We start from the raw sequence: 25,331 nt of genomic DNA, 5'->3' as shown, positions 1-25,331 counted from the left end.
TTGTACTTCCTGTTTGTCTTTTGCAATATATATATATATATATATATATATATATATATATATATATATATATATATATATATATATATATATATATATATATATATATATATATATATATATATAATATTCATTGCTAGTGTCATATACACAAATCAACTCAAAACGCTGTCTTCCTCTAAGTCCTCTGGTTATAATGCATGTATATGGATCACGATTAAGGTTATTTATAACCGTTTATCAAACCCCCAACATCAATAAACATCATATCACATTTTCTTAGTTCTCACGACCACAATCTGAACGGTTAGTTTTATCTGGAGTAATTACTTCTGCTAGAATCCTTCTCCTGTAAATAATTCAACATGCAATGGATTCTTCATTTATTGTGAGCAAGTTAAACCAAAAGGTGTTCTTTCAATAAGAACCTCACGTACGTCAGATAGGCAAGATCATTATGTCTAAGGACCAACATGCAAAATATGTTCTTCGTACTAAAGATAAATGATTTTTGTTTCTATATAATATGCAAACTCACACCATACATTTATTGAAAAATATCTATTGGATAGGCAAATCCACATTTATTTATGGGTACAAATATATTTAAAAACAAATCTGTACGGAGAGTTTTCTGGAATCTGTTCGTTTCCCCTTTCCAAAGAATCTATTGTTATTAGAATCATACCAAAACACATAACAATAATGCCAATTTCATAGGTAAATCAAACGCTTCTTCTCCAGTTATCAAAACTAGACCTCCGAATTAGTAAGGTCTGCAAACGGCTGCCATCTACAGATCACTTCAAGAACCAGAATAAGTGAGGTCTGCAAACAGCTGCCATCTACAGGTGACTTGGAGAACCAAAATTAACCGGTCTCTTGGGTTAAATGTTTCTTTTCTTGACCAGTAGAGGCGCTGTCATCAATTCTGTGCCCCGCACCAGAATTTGCCGGTGTCTTGTTAAGCAGAGGAGAAAGGACCGTAAACGATTCCGTTAGCTTTCGTTCATAGCCATTTTTAAATTCTCAGTTACAGCTCAATAAATAAATCATTTATTTGCTAATTTAAGTATCATGAAAGTAATAAAATACCTTATATTAATGTTTTCTGAGCGTAAGTTCCTATCCTTAATGCATTATATATTTTCTGTTTACGTGAACTCGCTCTTAGGGTACGGAGTAAAAAGAAAACAAACACTAAATTATGCAACAGTAGTTAACGAGGCGATAGGTGGAACTCCGTCAGTACAGATAATTATAGCGTCATTTAAGATCAAAATATATCTCTATGCTTCTGGATTTCGTTCCTTAATGCAGATGGGACGTGAAGTTTGCTCAATTTTTAAAAATTCAAAAAGAAGGAAATTCGATTTCTCTCATGACGCAAAACTTAACCAAAATATTTAGAGAAATTACTTTTGTAAACAACTATAGTTAGTGTGTGACATTCAGCCTCCAATTGAATTTGAATTAGTATGCAATCAATAAAATAAAAGGCCCAGAAGAAAATAATATTAGGAACCGCTAGTTCCAGAGAGAGAGAGAGAGAGAGAGAGAGAGATAAACGACCGTAGACATTCTATCACCTTTCGTTTTTACCCTTTTAGTTTTCTGAAAAGAAAACTATTGTGCCGGCTTTGTCTGTCCGTCCGCACTTTTTTCTGTCCGAACTTTTTCTGTCCGCCCTCAGATCATAAAAACTACTGAGGCTAGAGGGCTGCAAATTGGTGTGTTGAACATCCACCCTTCAATCATCAAACATACCAAATTGCAGCCCTCTAGCCTCAGTAGTTTTTATTTTATTTAAAGGTTAAAGTTAGCCATAATCATACTTCTGGCACAGCCAAAAGTACCAACAACACAGGCCACCACCGGACCGTGGCTGAGTTTCATGGGTCGCCGCTGTACAGAAAACTCGATTGCGCCGAAGAACTTCGACGTATTTTTTTACTTGTTTCATTATCAGTACGTTTGGTGCTCAACATTTATTTTCTAACTCATATTTTTCTCTCTTCCTACTAATTCCTTTTACCGATTTTCTTTTATTCTCTCTGTGCTTTACTTTGATTGCATCTTATTCCTCTCTTGAATTTTCAGCTCAAGAGGATATAATAGGATATCATCCTCTGAGAAAATTATACTCCTCGTATTCCTTCAGTATCCTGACAGGAAGAGTATACTTTACTTTGATTAATACTCTTTCCCTTACTGAGTTTCCAACTCAATAGGATACTATAGGATACCATCTCCTAAGGAAGCATATCCAGCCGGCCTTCCCTCTGTATCCTGACAGGATTAATCCAAGATGGCCCAAAAGGAATGTCGATCATATGCATAACAAAAGACTTTGAGAGATCCTATCTTCAAAACACAATCCTCTCTGGGAAATGCAGGAAAAACTGAGCCTCCCCAACCGTTACGACTGCTCAGGACAGCAGCTTCCCAGGTCCTTGAGAGAGAGAGAGAGAGAGAGAGAGAGAGAGAGAGAGGGAGCTTTTGAAGGAGGACCCTTTGTCTAGGAGGAGCATATCCTGCAAAAGTTTCCAGGGGCAACCTGGAACGCATTGTCTTCACCGCCATTGTTCCAGGGATCTGGTTATGAGTTCCAGCAACATAAACGTGAGGGAGAAAGCGTCGTGGGAGGTTTGCGAAAACTTATGGCTGGCGAGAGAGAGAGAGAGAGAGAGAGAGAGAGAGAGATCTGGGACGCTTGTGTCTTTAGCAGACGTTACCATAGGAGATGTTCACTTTTTATGCACTTATGATTGCTTTTGAAGTCAGGATCTCTCGATGTCTTTTGCTATGCATAGTCGATTCCTTTTGGACAGTCCAGGACGTTTTCGACCGAGGATCAATCCTGTCAGGATACAGAAGGAATACGAGGAATGTTGTTTCCTTAGGAGGTGATATCCTGTGATATGCTGTTGACTGGAAACTCTGTGAGGTGAATAAAATTTGGTCAAAATAAAGCATAAAGTGACAATAGGGAAATGGGAAGAAGTGGATGGTAGGAAGAGAAATAGATATGGTTTTGGAAAGAATATTCAGTACTTAACATATTAATAATAGAGATTTTTATGAGCTAAAACATCCAATAATTTCATCTATTAATTAACTGCAATAAGGTTCTTCTTTATGATGTCTAGAGACTTTTGACTTGTACGTATCTCTCTCTCTCTCTCTCTCTCTCTCTCTCTCTCTCTCTCTCTCTCTCATTCCATCCCCCGCCTTTCTCTCTCTTTTTTATTTCCATCCTCTCTCTCTCTCTCTCTCTCTCTCTCTCTCTCTCTCTCTCTCTCTCTCTCTCTCTCTCTCTCTCTCTCGTAATTACATTCCCAAACGCAGTTAACTCAAAGTCAATCATTAGAGCCTACTTTTTCCTACGTGTCCGTGAAAAATTGGAAAACCCTTTCCACCATTATTAATTAAAGTTCAGGTATTTGGTTCATTAATCAAGAGGTAAAACGAGTGAATAAATCTGGACAGACAACAACAAGAGAGAGAGAGAGAGAGAGTGGAAATCGCCCACTAGTTAAATTCGTTTTCCGTTCCTTTACCAAATTCTCCCCAATTTTAAGACATTTTCCTGTTCTGATAAGGTTTTTATATTGACACAGTCACTTAAATAACAATTTTTAGTTTTTCATTGGCATAGTTAATTCATGGTAAATTACCTTTAATCATAACATAAATAACATAACGCTGAATTACATAAGTTTTCCTCAACATACGTTTTCACTTTTATCATGACAGTGATGATTATTCAAAAAAAAACAAAATTTAACAAAAAAATCTAATAAGTATTTTTTTCCAGTATATATGAGATTCGAATCGTTTAAATATTTACAAAATCCTGACAAATAAATATAAAAAATCAAACAAAATATATTTCCTAAACTTTTCTCGAGATTTTAAATGGATTCTCTCAAAATGGACGACTCAAGAAGAAGTCGTAAAACTCAAATGACTTAGTCGCTGACGACAGACTTGAAGTGATCTTGCAATTGAACTGGAGGGCGACTAGATGTCTCCAATGGTCTTTCTCGCGTTGCGTTTCCTTCGTCGGCGTCGCCACAGGCATTAGGTAACGGGAGTGAGAGAGAGAGAGAGAGAGAGAGAGAGAGAGAGAGAGAGAGAGAGAGAGAGAGAGAGAGGAAGGGTGATGGAGGGGAATTAGAGAGAGAGAGAGAGACAGAGAGGAGGGAATTAGAGAGAGAGACAGAGAGGAGAGAGAGAGAGAGAGAGAGAGAAAGAGAGAGCGAGCGGGAATTATAGAGAGAGAGAGAGAGAGAGAGGGAGAGAGAGAGAGAGCGGGAGTTATAGAGAGAGAAAGAGAGAATCAGAGAGAGAGAGAGAGAGAGAGAGAGAGAGAGAGATGGGGGAGAGAGAGAATTAGAAAGAGAGCGACAGAGAGAGAGAGGGGGGGAATTAGAAAGAGAGGTTGATTGAGAGAGAGAGAGAGAATTAGAAAAAGAGAGAGAGAGAGAGAAAACTTCAACTTCGAATGTTTTTAACATCCCGGATAAATTTTTGACCCACTTCAAAGAGTGAATCACTAAATTCTGAAATAAATTCACCTCTCATTTAAAGTGTCTAAGCTGATATCATTATTAATAGTCATCAAAAACAAACACGAGCTCATGAATACACCACGATTAATACCTTCCGCTTATATTACAGATAATTAAAAAAAAACGATGGTGTCCATCATAAAAAATATTATGACACGACTACAAGCAGTGACGTCAGTTTACAATACAAATGATGAACACCAATCCATTATTTTACATTTCAGAAATAATATTTTTTTGAATTAATATAAAAGCGAGCATCACTTGACAGATGGTCATTTTTATCACAAACGTATATTGAGCAACTCTCATTACTCCCAGAGGGCCATTGTGTTCGGCCAAAAAAATTAGATACAGGTGATTCAACGAATATTTGTTTTGTTCTTCCTTGCTAATGAGACATTTCAGAATTTAATGGTTGACGAATATTCAGTGTTGTTTATGTTTAAGGCGTTTGTTCAATTCTTGTTTTTTTTTTAGGTTTGAGATAATTCTTTCGTTTTAGGAAGAGAGAGAGAGAGAGAGAGAGAGAGGAGAAATAGAAACATGAAGAGAGAGAGAGATGGATATAGAAAGAGAGAGAGAGAGAGAGAGAGAGAGAGAGAGAGAGGGAGAGAGTAAAAGAGAGAGAGAGAAAGATGGAAATAGAGAGATGGAGAGAGACGGAGAGAGAGTTAATGTGAAAGATGGAAATAGAATAAAGAGAGAGAGAGAAAGGGAGAGGCTGGAAATAGAGAGAGAGGGAGAGAGAATGAAAGAAAGAAAGAAAAATATATAGAGGGAGAGATAGAAATAGAGAGAGAGAGAGAGAGAGAGAGAGAGAGAGAGAGAGAGAGAGAGAGAGAGAGAGACGCAAAACCTCCTCATTTCCCCTTTACTTCTCCCACCTACTTCCCGTATTTCCTGGCGTCACAGAATCCACCGAACCGGAAACAATCACATATTTTACCACCTGAATTATGGTTCCAATTTCTTTCCCCCTCCCCCTCCCCCAGGGGTGGGGTGGGGGGAGGTGGTTTCTTCCCCCTCCCCGCCTGACGGGGGGAGGAGGGGGTTAATAGCATCGGTCTCATTACCATTCCGGAATGCGCCTCTCGTGACGAAGCGTCCTCTGGAAGAAATAGGCCTCGCTAATCGAAATGTACTTTGGGCGAACCACTACTACTGTTTATTGGGAGAACCATTACTATTCTTTGGGAGAACCACTACTATTCTTTGGGAGAACCACTACTATTCGTTGGGAGAACCACTAGTATTTTTTGGGAGAACTACTACTATTCGTTGGGAGAACCACTACTATTCGTTGGGAGAACCACTACTATTCGTTGAGAGAACCACTAGTGTTCTTTGGGAGAACCACTATTATTCTTTGGGAGAACCACTACTATTCGTTGAGAGAATCACTACTATTCATTGGGAGAACCACTATTATTCTTTGGGAGAACCGTTATTATTCTTTGGGAGAATCCTTAATATTCTTTGGAGACCACTACTATTCTTTGGGAGAACCGAGAACCACTACTATTCATTGAGAGATCCACTACTGTTCTTTGGGAGAACCACTACTATTCTTTGAGAGAGCCACTACTATTTTGCGCGAGGACCACTACTATTCATTTTGAAAACCACTACTACTCTTTAGAAGAACCACTACTATTGATTACGAGAACCACTACAACTATTCATTGAGAGATACACTACTATTCCGTGGGAGGACCACTACTATTCGTTGAGAGAACCGCTACTATTCTTTGGGAGAGCCACTACCATTCTTTGGGAGAACCACTACTATTTATGAACATCTGTTGTTGACCTGTTTAAGATGCTCTTTGAAACTGATCAGTAGGAGTTGATCCGTTGATCAGCTGAATACTCTTATCGGCTTTAATTAGAAGGTTTTCTGATCTCGATGATCACAGCTGATCGCTTGTGTGTCTGGATCGGTGAAGAGAGAGAGAGAGAGAGAGAGAGAGAGGATCGGCTACCCTCCCTGACTTGTGATATTTTCGTTCCATCCGACACAGTCGCATATTTTATCACCTGAATTATGGTCCAATTTCTCCCCGGGTAATACCATCGATCTCATTACGATTCAGTTTGTGGCCTTGGGATTCTAAATCTTCCCCGGATGAAAGACCAACAGAAGTTGCTCGGTGCTTGATAAGTAGAAGGATCTTTGCTTAATAAGTACAAGAATTTTTGCTTGATATGTAGAAGAATCTTTGCTTGATAAGTACAAGAATCTTTGATTGATAGCCAGAAGAATCTTTCCTTGATAAGTAGGATAATCTTTGATTAATAAGCAGAAGAAACTTTTTTTTAATACCTAGAAGAATATTTGCTTGATAAGTAGAAGAATCTTTGATTGATAAGCAGAAGAATCTTTACCTGATAGTCAGAAGAATCTCTGCTTGATGAGTAGAAGAATCTTTGACCTCTGTTGACACAGAATATTCTTCTCTTAATGTAGTCCATTAGAGGATCATTTTTCTTTGGTTAATCTAAAATATTTTGCTTGCAGTGATGAAAGATTATCTGTAAGTATTCGGTAGGTATTGCTATTATTTTGCTTTTAGTTAGTAGAATGTTCTACAGCCTCCATTATCAGATATATATATATATATATATATATATATATATATATATATATATATATATATATGTGTGTGTGTGTGTGTGTGTGTGTGTGTATGTATGTATGTATGTATATTAAGAGCAGAGAAGTCTGTGTCAACAGATTCTTCTACTTATCAAGCGAAGATTCTTCTACATATCAAGCAAAGATTCTTCTAGGTATCAAGCAAAGATTCTTCTACATATCAAGCAAAGATTCTCATCAAGCAAAGATTCTCCTGCTTATCAGTCAAAGATTCTTCTAGGTATCAAGCAAAGATTCTTCTACTTATTAAGCAAAGATTCTTCTATTTAACAAGCAAAGATTCTTCTACTTATTAAGCAGAGATTCTTCTATTTACCAAGCAAAGATTCTTCTATTTAACAAGCAAAGATTATATATACATATATATACGTGTGTGTGTGTGTGTAAATCCATCAGGAATGGATAGACGTATCAAAAATGCATGCGCATGCGCGTGAGTGTTTCATAATAAACACTTCCCTGAAACATCTATTCACGTTTGATCGCACGTTTTAAACTCCAGTTTAATGAAGTGAGATGCCTTTGCCTTGCTTAGCGGAACTGAAAGGTGGATTCTTTTGACTGAAATCTAATTGAACGTCTGGAAATGTAATTAAGAGAGAGAGAGAGAGAGAGAGAGAGAGAGAGAGAGAGAGAGAGAGAAAGGAGTGTATGAGCTGAAGACATTCTGTTTTCACGAAATAGAAAGTCTTCTTCTTCTTCTTCTTCTCTCAGTAAAGGAAACAGAAGCGGCAAGTTCCAATAATCCCGGATGCTACTACTAATAAGACTTCCCAATACTCGATCCCTTCAGAAGTCGCAACGGAGTCCTCTGAAAAGTCTGTGAATTCTAAGGCGATCAAAAAATCCATAATAATCGTATGAAGGCAACGATGATTCCCCCTAATTAGATGCTCGATCTTTGAGAGGAACTCGTCCTTATGAATAGACACGAAAAGGGGAATTACCAGATGTAATCCCGAGTAATCCCGAGTGATCCGCATTAATCCTGATCTTTTTGTATAGGTTAGAGAATCCACGAAGCATTCCCACAATGGTTGAGCAGCCTTGCGGAGCCAAATCCTCAAGTTCCCATTTTGGGATCTTCGGCAAAGCTGAGTCGAGTATTAAGGAGTTCTTTCATTTACTGAAATGATCGAGGAAGGGAGTTGCCATTTAATGGGAGAAATCTGGGATAATTATTTCCAGCTAGTGAGATAATATTAACACTCGTATTGATTTAATAAACAACGTGGATACCAGAATTCCTGACGCAACAACAGAAGAAGAAGAAGAAGAAGAAGAAGAAGAAGAAGAAGAAGAAGAAGAAGAAGAAGAAGAAGAAGAAGAAGAAGAAGAAGAAGAAGAAGAAGGAGAAGGCTTATGGGTCAGATTCTTTATATAGTTTTGTAAGAGTTTTTCCCAAACCAGATGACTCCAAACATTTTCCTCTTAGGAAACGCAGGAATGGAGAACATCAATTATATACCTGTTGGAGAAAGCCTCTCCGTCCTTGATGGAGATCTTCTGAAAAGAATGCATTGTCTTCTTCTTTATTGTCCCTCAAATAACTCTAGGCTTGAGTTCCCGCAACAGAGAGGCGTTCGAGCTCTGTAATATCTTTCTGTTGATATGGAGACGTTCGGAATATGTTCATGCTGCTACGAAAGAATAAAGATATTCATTAGAATGATGACACCTGTACAGTGATCTTCATATCAACCTCTTGTTGGAGAAAATCTTGCCAAATAAACAGCTTTTTACAAAGACTCCATCGAAAAGAACTTTCACCCCCTAAATAGTTCTTGGAACACCTAATACTGATGCATATTTTTATCTGTTTGCCTGTTAATCTATTATTTCATCTTTTTCTCTTTTCGTTCCATGAGAATAAGGATTTATCTCATAAATAATAATAATAATAATAATAATAATAATAATAATAATAATAATAATAATAATAATAATAATAATAATAATAATAATAATTTCAAATGCACACCATATTTATTCGAAGCTTTAAATTCAAGACAATGACCCCTGTGGGCTTGTTCCATATGAATAAGGATTTATGTGTTGAATAATAATAATAATAATAATAATAATAATAATAATAATAATAATAATAATAATAATAATAATAATAATAATTCATTTCCAATAAACACCATATTCTTTGGAAGCTTGAATTTCAAGTCAGTGGCCCCTGTAGACTTGTTCCATATGAAGAGGGGTTTATCTTCTGAAATATAATAATAATAATAATAATAATAATAATAATAAATAATAATAATAATAATAATAATAAATAATAATAATAATAATAATGACTTCTTTCAAATGAACAACATATTCTTTGGAAGTTTGAATTTCAAGTCAGCAGCCTTAATGGGCTGGTTCCATTTAAACAGGGGTTTGAACAATAATAATAATAATAATAATAATAATAATAATAATAATAATAATAATAATAATAACTTTAGATTCAGCAATACGTCAGCCGCCTACGAACAACGATTATCATTCTTCATACCGTTACGTACGTCTGGAAAGAAAGAGAAAACGTGCAAATAGAGACATTTTTCTTTATTTTTTTTTTTTTTTTTCCCGGAAACTTTCTGCCGGTGATATTTCGAAACCCTTTTCCGTCTCACACAAAAGGATATTGGTTCTAGGAATACAGGAGTTGTTTGAGAGAGAGAGAGAGAGAGAGAGGAGAGAGAGAGAGAGAGAGAGAGAGAGAGAGAGAGAGAGAGAGAGAGAGAATATCATTGTCATCTGATCACAAAAGGAAGGAATATGTGATGGAGGGTATTGTAGTGAAGTTCTTCAGCCCACTGTAATGTTTATTTATATATATATATATATATATATATATATATATATATATATATATATATATATATATATATGTGTGTGTGTGTGTGTGTGCTTGTAGAACTTATGTAAGCAATAAAGAGAAAGTCTACTGTTGTGTTACTATTGCATAATACTAAATATCTTATATGATGAAAGACTTAAAGATTAATCAATTCAGAATAAATAAATTAGTCATACATGCCATCCTGTCAACTCTCATTGTTGTGTATAATGGTATATTTCATTGTAACATTCCCCCCTTTTATGCGCATTTTATTTAATTAATTATTTTTTCATTTATCTACTGATTTCATTATCTATCTATATCAGTGCTTATATTTTATCATATTCCTTCATTTGTATTTTTCCGTCTTTACCCATATATCTTCCTTCTTCTTGTTCGTCTATGTCTTTAACTTTCATTTGTTTTTCGTTTTCTGTAAAAGAAAATATTGGGATGGCTTTGTCTGTCCGTCCGCACTTTTTTCTGTCCGCCCTCAGATCTTAAAAACTACTGAGGCTAGAGGGATGCAAATTGGTACGTGGATCATCCACCCTCCAGTCATCAAACATACCAAATTGCAGCCCTCTAGCCTAAGTAGTTTTTATTTTATTTGAGGTTAAAGTTAGCCATTATCGTGCATCTGTCAGCGATATAGGCCATGCCACCACCGAGCCGTGGTTAAAGCTTTATGGGCCGCGGCATATACAGCATTATACCGAGATGACCGGAAGGTAGATCTATTTTCGGTGTCCTTGATTATAACACTGTACAGAAAACTCGATTGCGCTGGAGAAACTTCTGCGCATTTGTTACTTGTTTAATCTTGAATTGCTTGGCTGATTGGCTGATATTCCCTCTTCCTCCTTTCCCAAGCGCTTTCTCTTTTCCACTTGACTCTCACTTTCTACTCCACAGAATCATTCACATAAAAGACAATCAACAGATAATGGAGTTTTCCAGCTTCTACCTCAGAGAGAAAGATTCCGCTTTTGAAATTCCCAGGAGTCGACAGAAGGACTCGTCCGCACCAGTCTCTATGGAGATCCCGTCTCCAGACACAATCCTTCTTGGGAGGTACCGCAGGAAAAGGGGTTTGGGGGGGGGGAAACGTCTCTGACGATTGCAACTGCTGCAGACAGCTTCGTGAGATACTTGTAACTGCTTTCGTTGCTGCATCAGTTCTGAAGTATACTTACTTTTAGTTCTGAAGAACATTTTAAAAGTGGTTCTTCTTTTTGGTCCGTGTTTGAGGAATTGCGCCGAAGAAACTTTGAATCATTTTCTACTTGTTATAATATAATGGTTCTTATTTCTTTGACATATTTTGTGACATAACATGATTATTTGACAGGTAATGTCATTCGCCGTCTCTTGCAAGAATTGTTTATCAAGAAGATTACAAAAAACAGCGTCATATCTATATAAGAACAAGTAAAAAATGCGTCGAAGTTTCTTCGGTGCAATCGAGTTTTCTGTACAGCGTATAATGCTGTATGAAACTCTCAGCCACGTCCCATGAAGCTCTCAGCCGCGGCCTATGAAACTTTCACCCATGGCCCGGTTGTGACTTGTGTTGTTGGCACCTATAGCGGTGCCACATTCATGGCTAACTTTAACCTTAAATAAAATCAAAGCTACTGAGGTTAGAGGGCTGCAATTTGGTATGTTTGATGCCTGGAGGGTGGATGATCAACATACCAATTTGCAGCCCTCTAGCCTCAGTGGTTTTTAAGATCTGAGGGCGGACAGAAAAAGTGCGGACGGACAGACAATAGCCATCTATATATATATATATATATATATATATATATATATATATATATATATATATATATATATATATATATATATATATATATATATATATATATATATATATTCTCTGGAAGAGCGCCTACTTCTGCATAAAGAAACTCTTCATATATATCTACCACAGTCTCGCGAACATTATCGTTCCAGTCTCGCGAAAGACAAAACAAACGAAACGTCCGAACTTCCAGCAATATTGTTCTAAAATAAATGTCTCCAACTCCGATGTACGCGAAGATTGGGGATAATCCGAGTGGCTGCGTTCTTTTAGTCTCAAACTTTGACGATAAGGCGTTCTAGACATATAAGCAGGCGCGTTCTGTTCGCACGAACTTTTAACGGGCGGTTTCTATTGGCAAACAGAAGCAGTGAACTTAAACAAATGATATGGGGTAGCAACTTGCTGAATCTCGACAGCGCGTTCTGTTTCATAAACACTGTTCATTTGCATATGACTGCTGCATATGCCCATCATAAAAAGTTACGTTTTATATATTGATATCCTTTCGTGTTCTCCAGTTCCAAATATTCTTGATGTACTCCAGTGAAAGCATCTGAATTCACAAAGGAAATGTACTACCAAAAATGACAAGAATCTGCTTCGGTTCGAGTTACATCTGTCGAATGTAGAATGTGATCTGTAGACTCTTCATAATTCAGTGCATAAAGTAAAATAATCATGTAGATAGATAGATATATATATACATATATATATATATATATATATATATATATAGAGAGAGAGAGAGAGAGAGAGAGAGATAGAGATATGTTATAACATCACCCCACGTCTCTTTAAGAAAAAATATATACTTAAATTACACGAGTATGTATACCAATTTCCTGAAATACTCATCTTCATACTAAAAATATGCATCTGAATTGGAAAGTATATATACCTATGAACAAAATCATTCGTCTTCACACAAATTAAGAGATGAAACTCGGTCTAAAGTCTGTCAAGTTCCCTCCTATTAAAACAAGTTGGTTAGCAGTGTAGGCGGGCTTTTAGCGTGTAAAATTTCCTATATTATATTCCGTTCAGAAACTTGTTGAATTCAGGAACTTTTGTTGGAGAGATCGTAAACGTTACATAATTCTTCAAACTTCAGCTGAACTGCTCAACTTTGGAGTTTTGTGCAAGAACGTTCTTTTTCACTCCGCTAATTTCTAAAATTTTTGCCTATTGCTGGTTGCTGCTCAGCTAATTTCAGCTCAGCTCTATGATAAACGAGCTGTGTAATATTCTTGGGTATCATTTTAGAGTAAAATATACATTTGTCATTTTATATATATATATATATATATATATATATATATATATATATATATATATATATATATATATATATATATATGTATATATATATATATATATATTTATATATTTATATATTATTTATGTATATGTATATATGTATACATATATATACATATATATTTATATATACTTATATTATCTATATAAATATATATAAATGTTTATATATGTTTATATTATATATAACATTATATATATGTATACATATGTATGTATATATATATATATATATATATATATATATATATATATACACACACATATATATATATGTATGTATGTATGTATGTATGTATGTATACACACACATATATATATACATAGTGTTGTAAGTAGATTTCTGTTAGAGCCGGGTTCTACTGAAAACGTAATAGCTAACAGAATCTGAAATACATGACATATATAGCGATGTATTATAATGAAAAATTGAAATATTTTTTTTCCCACGTGTAGTTGAATGTGAAAAATGGACAATACTTTAAGACATTAAGACTTCTTGAAGACTTTAAGACTTTAAAACCTACTGAAGACTTTAAGACTTTAAGACTTCTTGATAACTTTAAGTCTTCCTGAAGACTTTAAGACTTTAAGACTTCTTGAAGACTTTAGGACTTCTTGGGGACTTTAAGACTTTAAGACTTGACTTCTTGAAGACTTTACGACTTCTTGAAGACTTTTAGACTTTAAGACTTCTCGAAGACTTTAAGACTTCTTAAAGATTCAAAGACGTTAATAATTCCTGAAGACTTTAAGACTTCTTGAATACGTTAAGATTTTAAGACTCCCTGAAGACCTTAAGACTTTAAGACTTCTTAAAGACTTTAAGACTTCAAGACTTCTTGAAGACTTTAAGAGTTCAAGACTTCCTGAAGACTTTAAGACTTCAAAACTTCTTGAAGACTTCAAGACACTAAGACTTCTTCAAGACTTTAAGAACTCTTGAAGACTTTAAGACTTTAAGATTCCTCAATACTTTAAGACATTAAGACTTCTTGAAGACTTTGAGACTTTAAAACCTACTGAAGATTTTAAGACTTTAAGACTTCTTGATAACTTTAAGTTTTCCTGAAGACTTTAAGACTTTAAGACTTCTTGAAGACTTTAAGACTTCCTGAAGACTTTAGGACTTCTTGGGGACTTAAAGACTTCTTGAATATTTTAAGACTTTTAAGACTTCTTGAAAACTTTACGACTTCTTGAAGACTTTAAGACTTAATGACTTCCTGAAGACTTTAAGACTTCTCGAAGACTTTAAGACTTCTTGAAGACAACGTAATCCGAGGTAATCCTAGATCATTCAAGGTAACCCGAAGTAATCCTAGATCATTCGAGATAATCCGAGGTAATCCTAATTATTCAAAGTAATTCGATCCGAGATTAATAACATCGCAGTAAGTAAAAACTCCCCAAGAATGACCAATGTTTTTTTGAACCAATCTAACAAAGTGAAAACCTTGTAGTCGTAAGATTCTTAAAGACTCGAGCAGAAAGAACAATTTTTTTTTTAGGTTCAAACCAATTCACAAAAACGAAAGACCTTTTACCTGCAAGACTGAAAAAGGGTCAACTAAAAAGACTAAAGTTTCTTTTATAATTTCAACCAAATTACCGAAATCAGAGACCATTTAATTCTAGGATATAAGAAGCTTTCACTTTAGCCCGAAAGATGGCGCAACAGACACCGGCTGCTGAGAGAGGCCATTGATATTATATGCAAAATAGAAAACTAAGATTGATGGGCAGGCAACGTCGGCCATATTAACCTGGACTCTCCCAGGGTCTGATTTATAGCATCGGAATTATACGGCCTCTGAAAAGAGACTCGTGCGAGAGGCTTCACTTATCTTAGAGACGAGGAGATTAATAATAATAATAATAATAATAATAATAATAATAATAATAATAATAATAATAATAATAATAATAATAATAATAATAATATTCATCACTATTATTCTTTTATTTATAATAATAACAATAATAATAATAATAATAATAATAATAATAATAATAATTATTATTATTATTATTATTATTATTATTATTATTATTATTATTATTATTATTATTATTATTATTATTATTATTATAACAACAACAATAATAATAATAATAATAATAATAATAATAATAATAATGATTATCACATCGCCGAATGTGACAGCGGCAACGTTACCCGTTTAATATAAATCTTCATAATGACGCTATTATTCAAATTAATGAGATTTAGGAGAGCCTTTTATAGCTCCCTAATGTACATATTCCCGTTTTAAAATTCAAAAAATTATATTTTTTGAGTGATTATTAATAATTGACTGTTTCCAGCACAGCACAACTCAAAGGGCTTTAGATAATTGGATTAAAAATTATAAAAACTCTCAATAATTAGCGTTCTAAAAAGTTTTAAAAATAAAATCTGTAAAACTCTCAAATGATCAGTTTCCTAAAAAAAACTTAAAAATTAATATTTATATAACTCTCAATCATCAGCGTCCTAAAAAAATTAAAAATTTAAATTTAAAAAACTCCCAATCATTAATTTCCTGAAAAATTAAAATTTAAATTTTTAAAAATTACTTTTAGTTATTTATTCTAAATTATTTTAATCTCTTATATTTCTCATTTTTTTTACAAATTTAAAACTTGGAAAGATAATTAAATGAAAATCATGTCGAATTAAGTAATTTCGAATTATTTATTCTACATTCCTTTCATTTTCTATTTTTTCCCCTTTTGCATATTCATAAATTGGAAAGGTTACTACATGAAAAATGAAGATTACATTAAATAATTTTGAATTATTTATTCTACATCCTTTAAATTTTTTTATATTTTTTCTTGTTTTTAGTTGTATATAACTTTCAATATACTTAATTAATTTAATTTTCAATTTTACGCTTATTTTTTAATATTTAGAACTTTCAATATCATATTTTGACTCTGTTTCAAACTAAATCAATTTTAATTAAGGTAAACATTGAATATGCACAGCTTGCTATTTTCCACCTGTCCTTGAAAACGTCCAACGCCCACGGAACTTAAAATTAGCATCACATTACGCGTAATGGAAAATTACATGATAATATGAGGGTTAAGCGGCCGAATTCATTTGGAAAGAACTTTACATTCATATATTATTCTAAATGGAGTCTGGATTATCATTTTGCTAAAAGATAATTAATAAAAATTATGAAAAATATTACACTGAAGGTATTCTGGCTGCATTTTGCACTAATGGGCCCCTTGGGAAGATATGATTTCTATAATTATTTTATTTCTAAAAGGGCTTTGTGGTTTGGGGGGGGTAGCCCAATCCCCTCCCCAAATCCACACCAAACCACCCCCCTACAGCAAAACAAACCTCTATTAAAAAAACGCAAAAAATCTTAAATTTGCATAAAAAATTATGAATTTTCTTATGAGTTAAAATTTGAAATTTGATCTTAGCATATAGGCTAAGTATATGACAATTAATGCCAAAGTATATGACGTAAGCACATGACCTTAGCATATACCCTAAGCATATGACCAAATCATATTGCCTAAGCATATGATCTGAGCAAATTGCCTCAACATATGACCTTAGCATATGACCTGAACATATTGCCTAAGCATATGACCTTAGCATATGACCTAAGCATATTGCCTAGGCATATAATTCGCACCTTTCGCATCTGTCTTTATAGCTTAGTAATTTGGGTCTGGTCAGCGACTGGACGGGTGACCACCTATCAGAGTCAGAGACAGGATCTTTCCATAAACGTTGGGAAGGTTTTTCGTCATAGCCATGGGACACAATAAGGCCTAAAATAATCTAAAGGGTGAGAGTGATTATTATTATGTTATTTTTACTTGACATTTTGTAAATGGTATATGTAATCTATTACTTTACTTTTATATATACAGAAATTGTTATTTGTTATCATAATGGAAATTATATTTATATATCTATATATATATATATATATATATATAAGTATATATATACATATATATACATGCATCCTCACTCAATCAAACAGTGGTTAAAATTAATAAACATTAACATTTAACAAATTTATTCATGTTCACATAAAGAGTAGACAAAAAAAGAAAGGTCAATTCTACAATACAGAAAAGGTTCAGTTAACATTCCTAAATATTTCTGTTACATTTTTTTGTACTTATTTGAGTTTTTAATGTTGTATAATTACAGCTGTAGGTTATTTTGTCCGTATCATTATTCGCATGTTAGTCATTATTATTATTATTATTATTATTATTATTATTATTATTATTATTATTATTATTATTATTATTATTATTATTATTATTATTATTACAAGAAATATTTAGTTAAAATTACTCTTTGTATATAGTTATGTAGAGCTATCAAATATGTGTCATGCATACACGTGCGTTTTTACATCAAAACACCCACATTCCACCCGTGAAACTATGAAACACTTACAAAAAAACACTTATGGAAAAAAAGTTTACTTAGAAAAGTTCAAAGTAAGCCTAATATCTTTACCTATACACCAGTTATACGATACATATAACTGTGATGGTAATGTACTATACGTTAAGTTATCATTTTATATTAATATTACTTTCGTTTTTCTTTCGTTTTTTTTTTTACTCATGTAAGCTTCATAAACCAAATATCAATGTCTTTGAAATTACTTCGTTGTCTATAGATGTATTTATCAATGAAACAAGACTATTCTTTCTAAACACTTTCTTGTAATGCTACGTAGAAAATAAGATATAAAATATTTACAAACAAAGTTTTATTATCTTCTATTCTTTCACCCTAGTCTTTCTTGCAATGCTACTTAGAAAAAGACATAAGATATGTTGATAAACAGTTTAATTATTTTTAGATGGTCGTTGAACCCAAAATATTTGTATGAATTTCATTACCATATATATATATATTGTGAAGAAAGATTGAATTAACAGTATGTCAGCAATAGAAATGCATAGCTTTTGTGGAAAAAGACAAATATAATTGTACAGAAAAAGTGTCATTTGTGGTACACCAGCAACAAAAAGGTGCTCACCTCTAATATACTAGCAATATGAAAGTGGCCATGCAACAAAAATGTGGCAATTCTTGTTTACAAGAAACAAAATAGTGGTCATCCATGTTACACCAGCAACAAAAAAGTGGCCATTCTGTTACACCATCAACAAAAACGTGGCCATTCTATTACACCAGCAACAGAAAAGTGGCCATTCCTGTTACACCAGCAGTAAAAAAGTGGCCATTCTGTTACACCATTAACAAAAAAGTGGCCATTCTGTTACACCATTAACAAAAAAGTGGCCATTCTGTTACACCATCAACTAAAAAGTGGCCATTCTGTTACACCAGCAACAAAAAAGTGGCAATTCCTGTTGCACCAGCAATACAAATGCGATCGTGTCTAGTGCACCAACAATAAAAAAAAGTGGTCATTACTGTTACACCAGAGACAGAAAAGTGGCCTCTCCTATTACACCAGCAATAAAAATGTGGCCATTCCAGAAAATGCTCCCCCCCCTTATTACACCAGCAACACAAAAGTGGCCACTCCCATTACACCAGCAACACAAAAGTGGCCACTACTATTACACCAGCAACAGGAAAGTAGCCACTCCCATTACACCAGCAACACAAAAGTAGCCTCTCCTATTACACCAGCAACAGAAAAGTAGCCACTCCCATTACACCAGCAACACAAAAGGAGCCACTCCTTTTACACCAGCAACACAAAAATAGCCACTCCTATTACACCAGCAACAGAAAAATAGCCACTCCTATTACACCAGCAACAGAAAAAGAGCCACTCCTATTAACCCAGCAACAGAAAAGTAGCCACTCCTGTTACACCAGCAACAGAAAAAGAGCCACGCCTATTACACCAGCAACACAAAAGTAGCCACTCCTATTTGTCCTTAGTACTAAAACACCTCATCTGTGATCCCACTTATCCACACCCCTACACCCCAGTACTCAAATAAGGAGCCACAGACATCTTGTAGAACAGGATGTGGGAGTCAGCCTGCCTGGGAACGTCCTCGTTGTGTACAGGATTCACCGTGAGGTCGTTGAAGAGGCACCAGATGGGGTGGTTGGCTGTCATGCAACATGCCGTGTGATGGGAGGTGATTCCGTGACCCTTCTGGTTGCATATGGCGTAGAGTTCGTAAGTTCCTCTGTCACTGAAATTGAACAAATGAATAACAAACCATTCACTATTAAACTATCCAATCTTCGTTTTCTTTTTCCCTTTTATCTCTTCTATTTTGGTTTCATAAACGAATAGAGATTTGACTCAGCTGTACAGATAGATAGATAGATAGATAGATAGATAGATAGATAGATAGATAGATAGATAGATAGATAGATAGATAGATGTTTTGGTTACATAAAGGAACAGGGCTTTTACTCACCTAAGCAGATAGATAGACAGATCAATATAATTTTGATAGATAGGTAGATAGGTAGATTTCTAATAGATAGGTAGATAGATAGATTTTGATAGATAGGTAGATAGATAGATTTTTAATAGATAGGTAGATAGGTAGATAAACAGATAGATAGATAGATAGATAGATAGATAGATAGATAGATAGATAGATAGATAGATAGATAGATAGATAGATAGATAGATAGATAGATGTTTTGGATCCATAAAGGAATAGAGCTTTTACGCACCTATAAGACAGATAGATAGATAGATAGATAGATAGATAGATAGATAGATAGATAGATAGATAGACAGACTTACTATAATTGCAAGTTGGACATAAGTTCGGAAAGTTTTCTTAATCTTTTCCCATCTACACATTTAGTGGAGGATTGTTTTAAAAACTGGTAGACTTTTAGGCCTTTTCAACGTAACAAATAACAGTAATAATCTACGTAACGTACAGTTAAATTCGACAGTAACATAGCAAACATCAGGAAACTCAAGAAACTAAACTATTGTATAATCCAAGACATTAACTCATTTCTTCCTCCTAGTCTTTCAAAGTGTTCAAGAATCAGTCAGGATTTTCATCACTGAGCTTTCCAAGGAACAAATTACTTATCACCAAACGAAGAAGAGTTTTGCCACTTTTCAATATGTCAGCAGAATTCAAAAGAGAAACTTTGTTATTAATTGTCAAAGCATAAAAAAATATTCATTTCCTACCTCTTGGGATCGACCAGAAAATCGGACAGATTTAACCCTTGTAGTGGATAAGTCAGGCTCGTCTTAGCGTCCATGAGGTTTCCACTGATTTCTTCGTTCCTGTAATAGATAAAAAAGTTATGATTTTAGTGGAGCTACAGACAGACTGTACACTGTACAGACACACTGTAAAAGAGAGGAAACAGGCATCCTTTACTGACAACAAGATTAATATGGCAAAGACATTCAAACTAATTCTTTTCTTCGGAGCGTTCCTTGGGCACCACCCACACTGAGTCCCATCTTTGGAGCGTTCCTTAATCCTCATTCCAATTGATTCCCGTCTTTGGAGCTTTCCTAGGGCCTCATTTGTACTGATTCCTTTCTTTGGAGCGTTCCTGAGGCCCAATCCTCATTGATTCCCATCTTTGGAGCGTTCCTGAGTCCTCATTTGTACTTATTCCTTTCTTTGGAGCGTTCCTGAGGCCCCACTCTCATTGATTCCCATCTTTGGAGCGTCCCTAAAGCCTCATTCGAAATTATTCCCATCTTTGGACGTTCCTTAAGCCTCATTCGAATTGATTCCCGTCTCTGGAGCGTTCCTTAAGCCTCATTCCAATTAATTCCCATCTTTAGAGCGTTCCTGAGGCTTCATTTATACTGACTCCTTTCTTTGGAGCGTCCCTGAGGCCCCACCCACATTGATTCCTATCTTTGGAGCGTCCCTGAGGCCCCACCCACATTGATTCCTATCTTTGGAGCGTTCCTGAGGCCCCACCCACATTGATTCCTATCTTTGGAGCGTTCCTGAGGCCCCACCCACATTGATTCCCATCTTTAGAGCGTTCCCGAAGCCCGGCTCACATTGATTCACATTTCCGGAGTGTTCCATAGGCCTAAACCACACCGATTTCCCCCATTTTTAATTTCCATCTGTTTCCTTTGATCCGTTCCCACATAACTGTCCAACATCTTTGACTTTGCCTCGCTTTGACTCTTTTACTTAGTTTAAAAACGAATCCTTTTTCCAGCCAAATGAAAGTTTGATCAAACTAGATTAGAATCGTAATTACCAAAAAACGTCAAAGAAATTAATAATAATACAATTTACTACATTATTTGCTTCAAAGAAATGGAACTGTTTATTTGTCAATTCTGTAAAGAGATTTTATAAGGCTTTGGACTATATTCCTCGACTAATCTCATCAACTCACCTGTCGAAATGAATGATGAGATGTGAAGGGGGTCTCTTGATCTTCCTCTTCTTGAGGCACATGTGATCTTTTCCACACTCCTTGCAACTCCACAGGAGTAGCTGGGGCTTGAAGCTCTTGGCTAGCAACTCCTGATTGAAAATAAAAAAAAAAGGTTAGGATGTCGAAATGCAAATGAAAGCTTCTTTGCTTCGAGGTTTTCATTAAAGTCAGTTTTATTCTTAGTCCACGTCCTCATCGTCAGAGGATATGACAGTGAAGACATGAAATAAAACCACAAATCGAAGAGAGCATGACGGTCCGAAACTGCATGTGGATATCTTAAATATGTTTCTTCTCCAATTTGTGCTTTTTTTCTAAAGTTTCAAACATCGATACTGTTCTGTTATCAACAATAAAGACAAGTAGGCCTCGTTGAGGATTTATTGAATATATTATCAACAGTGGAATAGAATGGAATATAAAATTTTAGTCCAAAGGCCAAGAGTTAGGACCTGTTATGAAGTCATTCAGTACTGAAAGGGAAACTGAGAGTAAAAAAGGTTTTGAAAGGTGTAACAGGAGGAAAACCTCAAAGCAGTTGACTATGAAAAAGATGCTGGGAGAGAATGGAAAGTGAGATGGAAAAAAAGAATATGAACGGAGGAGATACAGTGAAAGAAATGGAAGGGGCTGCAGCTAGGGGCCGAAGGGACGCCGCAAAGTGACGCCTACAGCAGTATTGACAGTATGACAAGATTTACGTTCAAGAAAAGGGTCATATTTCAATCTTCAGTAACAAAACTCATACTTACCTGTAGCTCTGTAGGCCCTGATATCTCCACAGGCAGAGAGAGGACAGAAAAGGCTTCCTCCGACTGGGAAAGCTCAGCTCCAGATTCCTGACACACGATGGTGCAGATTTGGACGCCAAAGAAGAGTGTGGAAGTCAAAGACACTTTGCCCTGGATGAGACTCTCGTCCGGCGATATATCCTGTTTTTGGAGTAAGATCTCTTTTTAATTACTTATATGAGTAAATGAATGAATGAACCATTCATTGTATGAATAAATGAATAAATGAAGCCTTACTCGCGTAGAAAACAAGGAACGCTGTTGAGAAGAAACTCTTCTCCGGGGAAATATCCTGCTTTTGGAGTAAACTTTCTTTTTAATTATAAATATGAATAAATGAATGAATGAACAGTTCATTGTATGAATAAATATATAAATGGAGCCTTACTCGCTTAGGGAAGATGTATATCTTAGAGAAGAAATACTTCTCCGGGGAAATATCCTGTTTTTGGAATGAGGTTAGTCGTTCCCTTAATAAAAATATGAAAAAAATGAATTACTAAACTATTCGCTGTGTGAACGAATGACTTCCACTGGCGTAGGAAATTCATATTTTAGTTTTGAGAAAAGGCTTTATGGTCTGAGGAAAAGTTGACTCGTGGTTTAAATTTATCCTATCTTTGGGATGAGGTTAGTCTTTTTTTTTATTAAAAATTTGAATAAATGAATGAATAATCTATTCTTTGCATAAATGAATAACTTCATGGAGTCTTACTCGCATAGAAAATATATAGTATAGTGGTTTGAGGAAAGACTGTGCAAGCTTTGTGAGAAACTGACTTGAATTTATCGTGTTTTGGGATGAAGTTAATCCGTTTTTTATTACAAAATATGAATGAATAAATGAACGTGCGTGCTATGCATTGTATGAAGAAATAACTAAATGAAATAATACTCGTGTGAAAAAATATATATATATATATATGTGTGTGTGTATGTATATTCTTTTATTCATTCATATTTTGAATAAATAATCTAAATGAAAGTGTTTTAAAATTTTCTTGCTGCCTTTTCTCAAAACTGCATATAAAAAAAATATATATATATATATATATATATATATATATATATATATATATATATATATATATATATATATATATATATATATATATATATATATATATATATATATATATATATATATATATATATATATATATATATATATATATATATATATATATATATATATATATATATATATATATATATATATATATATATATAATATATATGTGTGTAGTTTTGAGAAAAGAAAACTGTTATGGAAAATTAGACTCGTGGTTTGAATTCATCCAGTTCTGGTTGAAATTCGTATCCCGTTCGAAAACGTTAAATTCTTTAGACATTATTCCCGTTTTGGTTACGAATTCCTCCGATTAAAATTGCTAAATTTATTGTGTTAGGAACGGCCTTTGTTCCTCATAACTCTCTCGATAAAAACGCTTCTCTTTGAAGAGAAAAGAACCTCTTTGTAAGTACATTGACCCTCCTTTGATAAAACGTAACCCCCTCCAAAAGATATATTCCCGCTGGCATCAAATTCGTCCGGCTTCTGATAGAGTTCCACATTTATTTAATAAAACGCATCCTTTCTTGGGTGAATGTTTCTGCGTTGCAAATATCATTTTCAATATTTTTAAAGCAAGTCTTTTATATGAAAAAGGATTTCGTTTTTTTTTAATCTGTTCTGGCGTGATGAACTAGAGACTGGGTCATTTTATTTTTTTGTCTGAATGAAGATTAGCTTGTTAGAAGTAATAGTTGTTTAATCATTTATATATATATATATATATATATATATATATATATATATATATATATATATATATATATATTCTATATAAACAGATAGTTTATGAGAAATTATTTTTTCCTATTACCTCTAATTTTTAAAAGCAGTGTCTAACCTTCATGCTAATAAGATTAAAACAGTCTAGTTTTTATTATAAGTGTTCAGCCGAGAAAAGAAAATATAAGAAAAAAGCAGAAAATTAATTATAGAAGAAAAAATAAAAACAGAAAGCGAAATTAAACTTATGTCTATAAATGTCAGTGAGAAAGTAAGAGTAAATAAGAGAGAGAGAGAGAGAGAGACCTTCTTACTTTTGACAGATCCTGATGCAACCACTGCAACATCTGTTGCAGGAATATGTGTGCCTCCTTCGTGTCGTCATTGCAATAATTTCTGTCGTAGTGACCTGCAACATCCTGCAAAGAGAAGATTTAACTGGTACATAATGCGTCGAAGTCTCTTCGGCGCAATCGAGTTTTCTGTACGGTCGCCACAGCGCATAATCAAGGCCATCGAAAATAGATCTATCTTTCGTTGGTCTCGGTATAATGCCGTATGAGCAGCTGCCCATGAAACTTTAACCACGGCTCGGTGATATCCTATCTTATATCGTTGCCAGATGCAAGATTATGGCTAACTTTAACCTTAAATAAAATAAAAAACCACTGAGATTAGAGGGCTGCAATTTGGTATGTTTGATGATTGGAAGGTGGATGATCAACGTACCAATTTGCAGCCCTCTAACCTCAGGAGTTTTTAAGATCTGAGGGCGGACAGAAAAAAGCCATCTCAATAGCTTTCTTTTCAGAAAACTGAAAATGGACAGTGTTAGTAAATGATTAATTTTTATTTATATACTTATGTATTCAAACCCAAAAAAAGGAAATTATTTTGCTTAAAAAATTCAAATTCATAAACTTCATAAGAGTCAGTTTATAATAATGATAATAATAATAATAATAATAATAATAATAATAATAATAATAATAATAATAATAATAATAATAATAATAATAATAATAATATAGTCTCGCAAATCAAACTGTATTTACAAGCATCAGTAAAATGAAAATATATTTTTAAGAGAACTCTCACGCCTGTTGCTAATAAATTTGACCATTTCCTCAAAAGAAATA

At 34.3% G+C, this 25,331-nt stretch overlaps 1 protein-coding gene across 1 annotated transcript in view; it reads right to left on the bottom strand.

Moving 5' to 3' along the window:
• Positions 1–17,246: 17,246 nt before the first annotated feature.
• LOC136854335 (uncharacterized) overlaps positions 17,247–25,331 on the bottom strand; it is a 32,364-nt gene continuing 24,279 nt past the window's right edge. The window contains exons 21-25 of the mRNA XM_067130634.1: positions 24,507–24,611; positions 22,359–22,538; positions 21,565–21,695; positions 20,372–20,470; positions 17,247–19,394 (exon numbers count right to left, since the gene is read on the bottom strand). Coding sequence (XP_066986735.1) covers positions 19,172–19,394; positions 20,372–20,470; positions 21,565–21,695; positions 22,359–22,538; positions 24,507–24,611 — 738 coding nt within the window. The 3' untranslated portion in view covers positions 17,247–19,171. The remainder of the gene's footprint in view (positions 19,395–20,371; positions 20,471–21,564; positions 21,696–22,358; positions 22,539–24,506; positions 24,612–25,331) is intronic.

Source organism: Macrobrachium rosenbergii, chromosome 29 (assembly GCF_040412425.1).
Source record: "Macrobrachium rosenbergii isolate ZJJX-2024 chromosome 29, ASM4041242v1, whole genome shotgun sequence".
Lineage (NCBI taxonomy): Eukaryota > Metazoa > Arthropoda > Malacostraca > Decapoda > Palaemonidae > Macrobrachium > Macrobrachium rosenbergii.
Note: the sequence above shows the minus strand (reverse complement) of the source record. Positions and strands in the feature narration are given on the sequence as shown.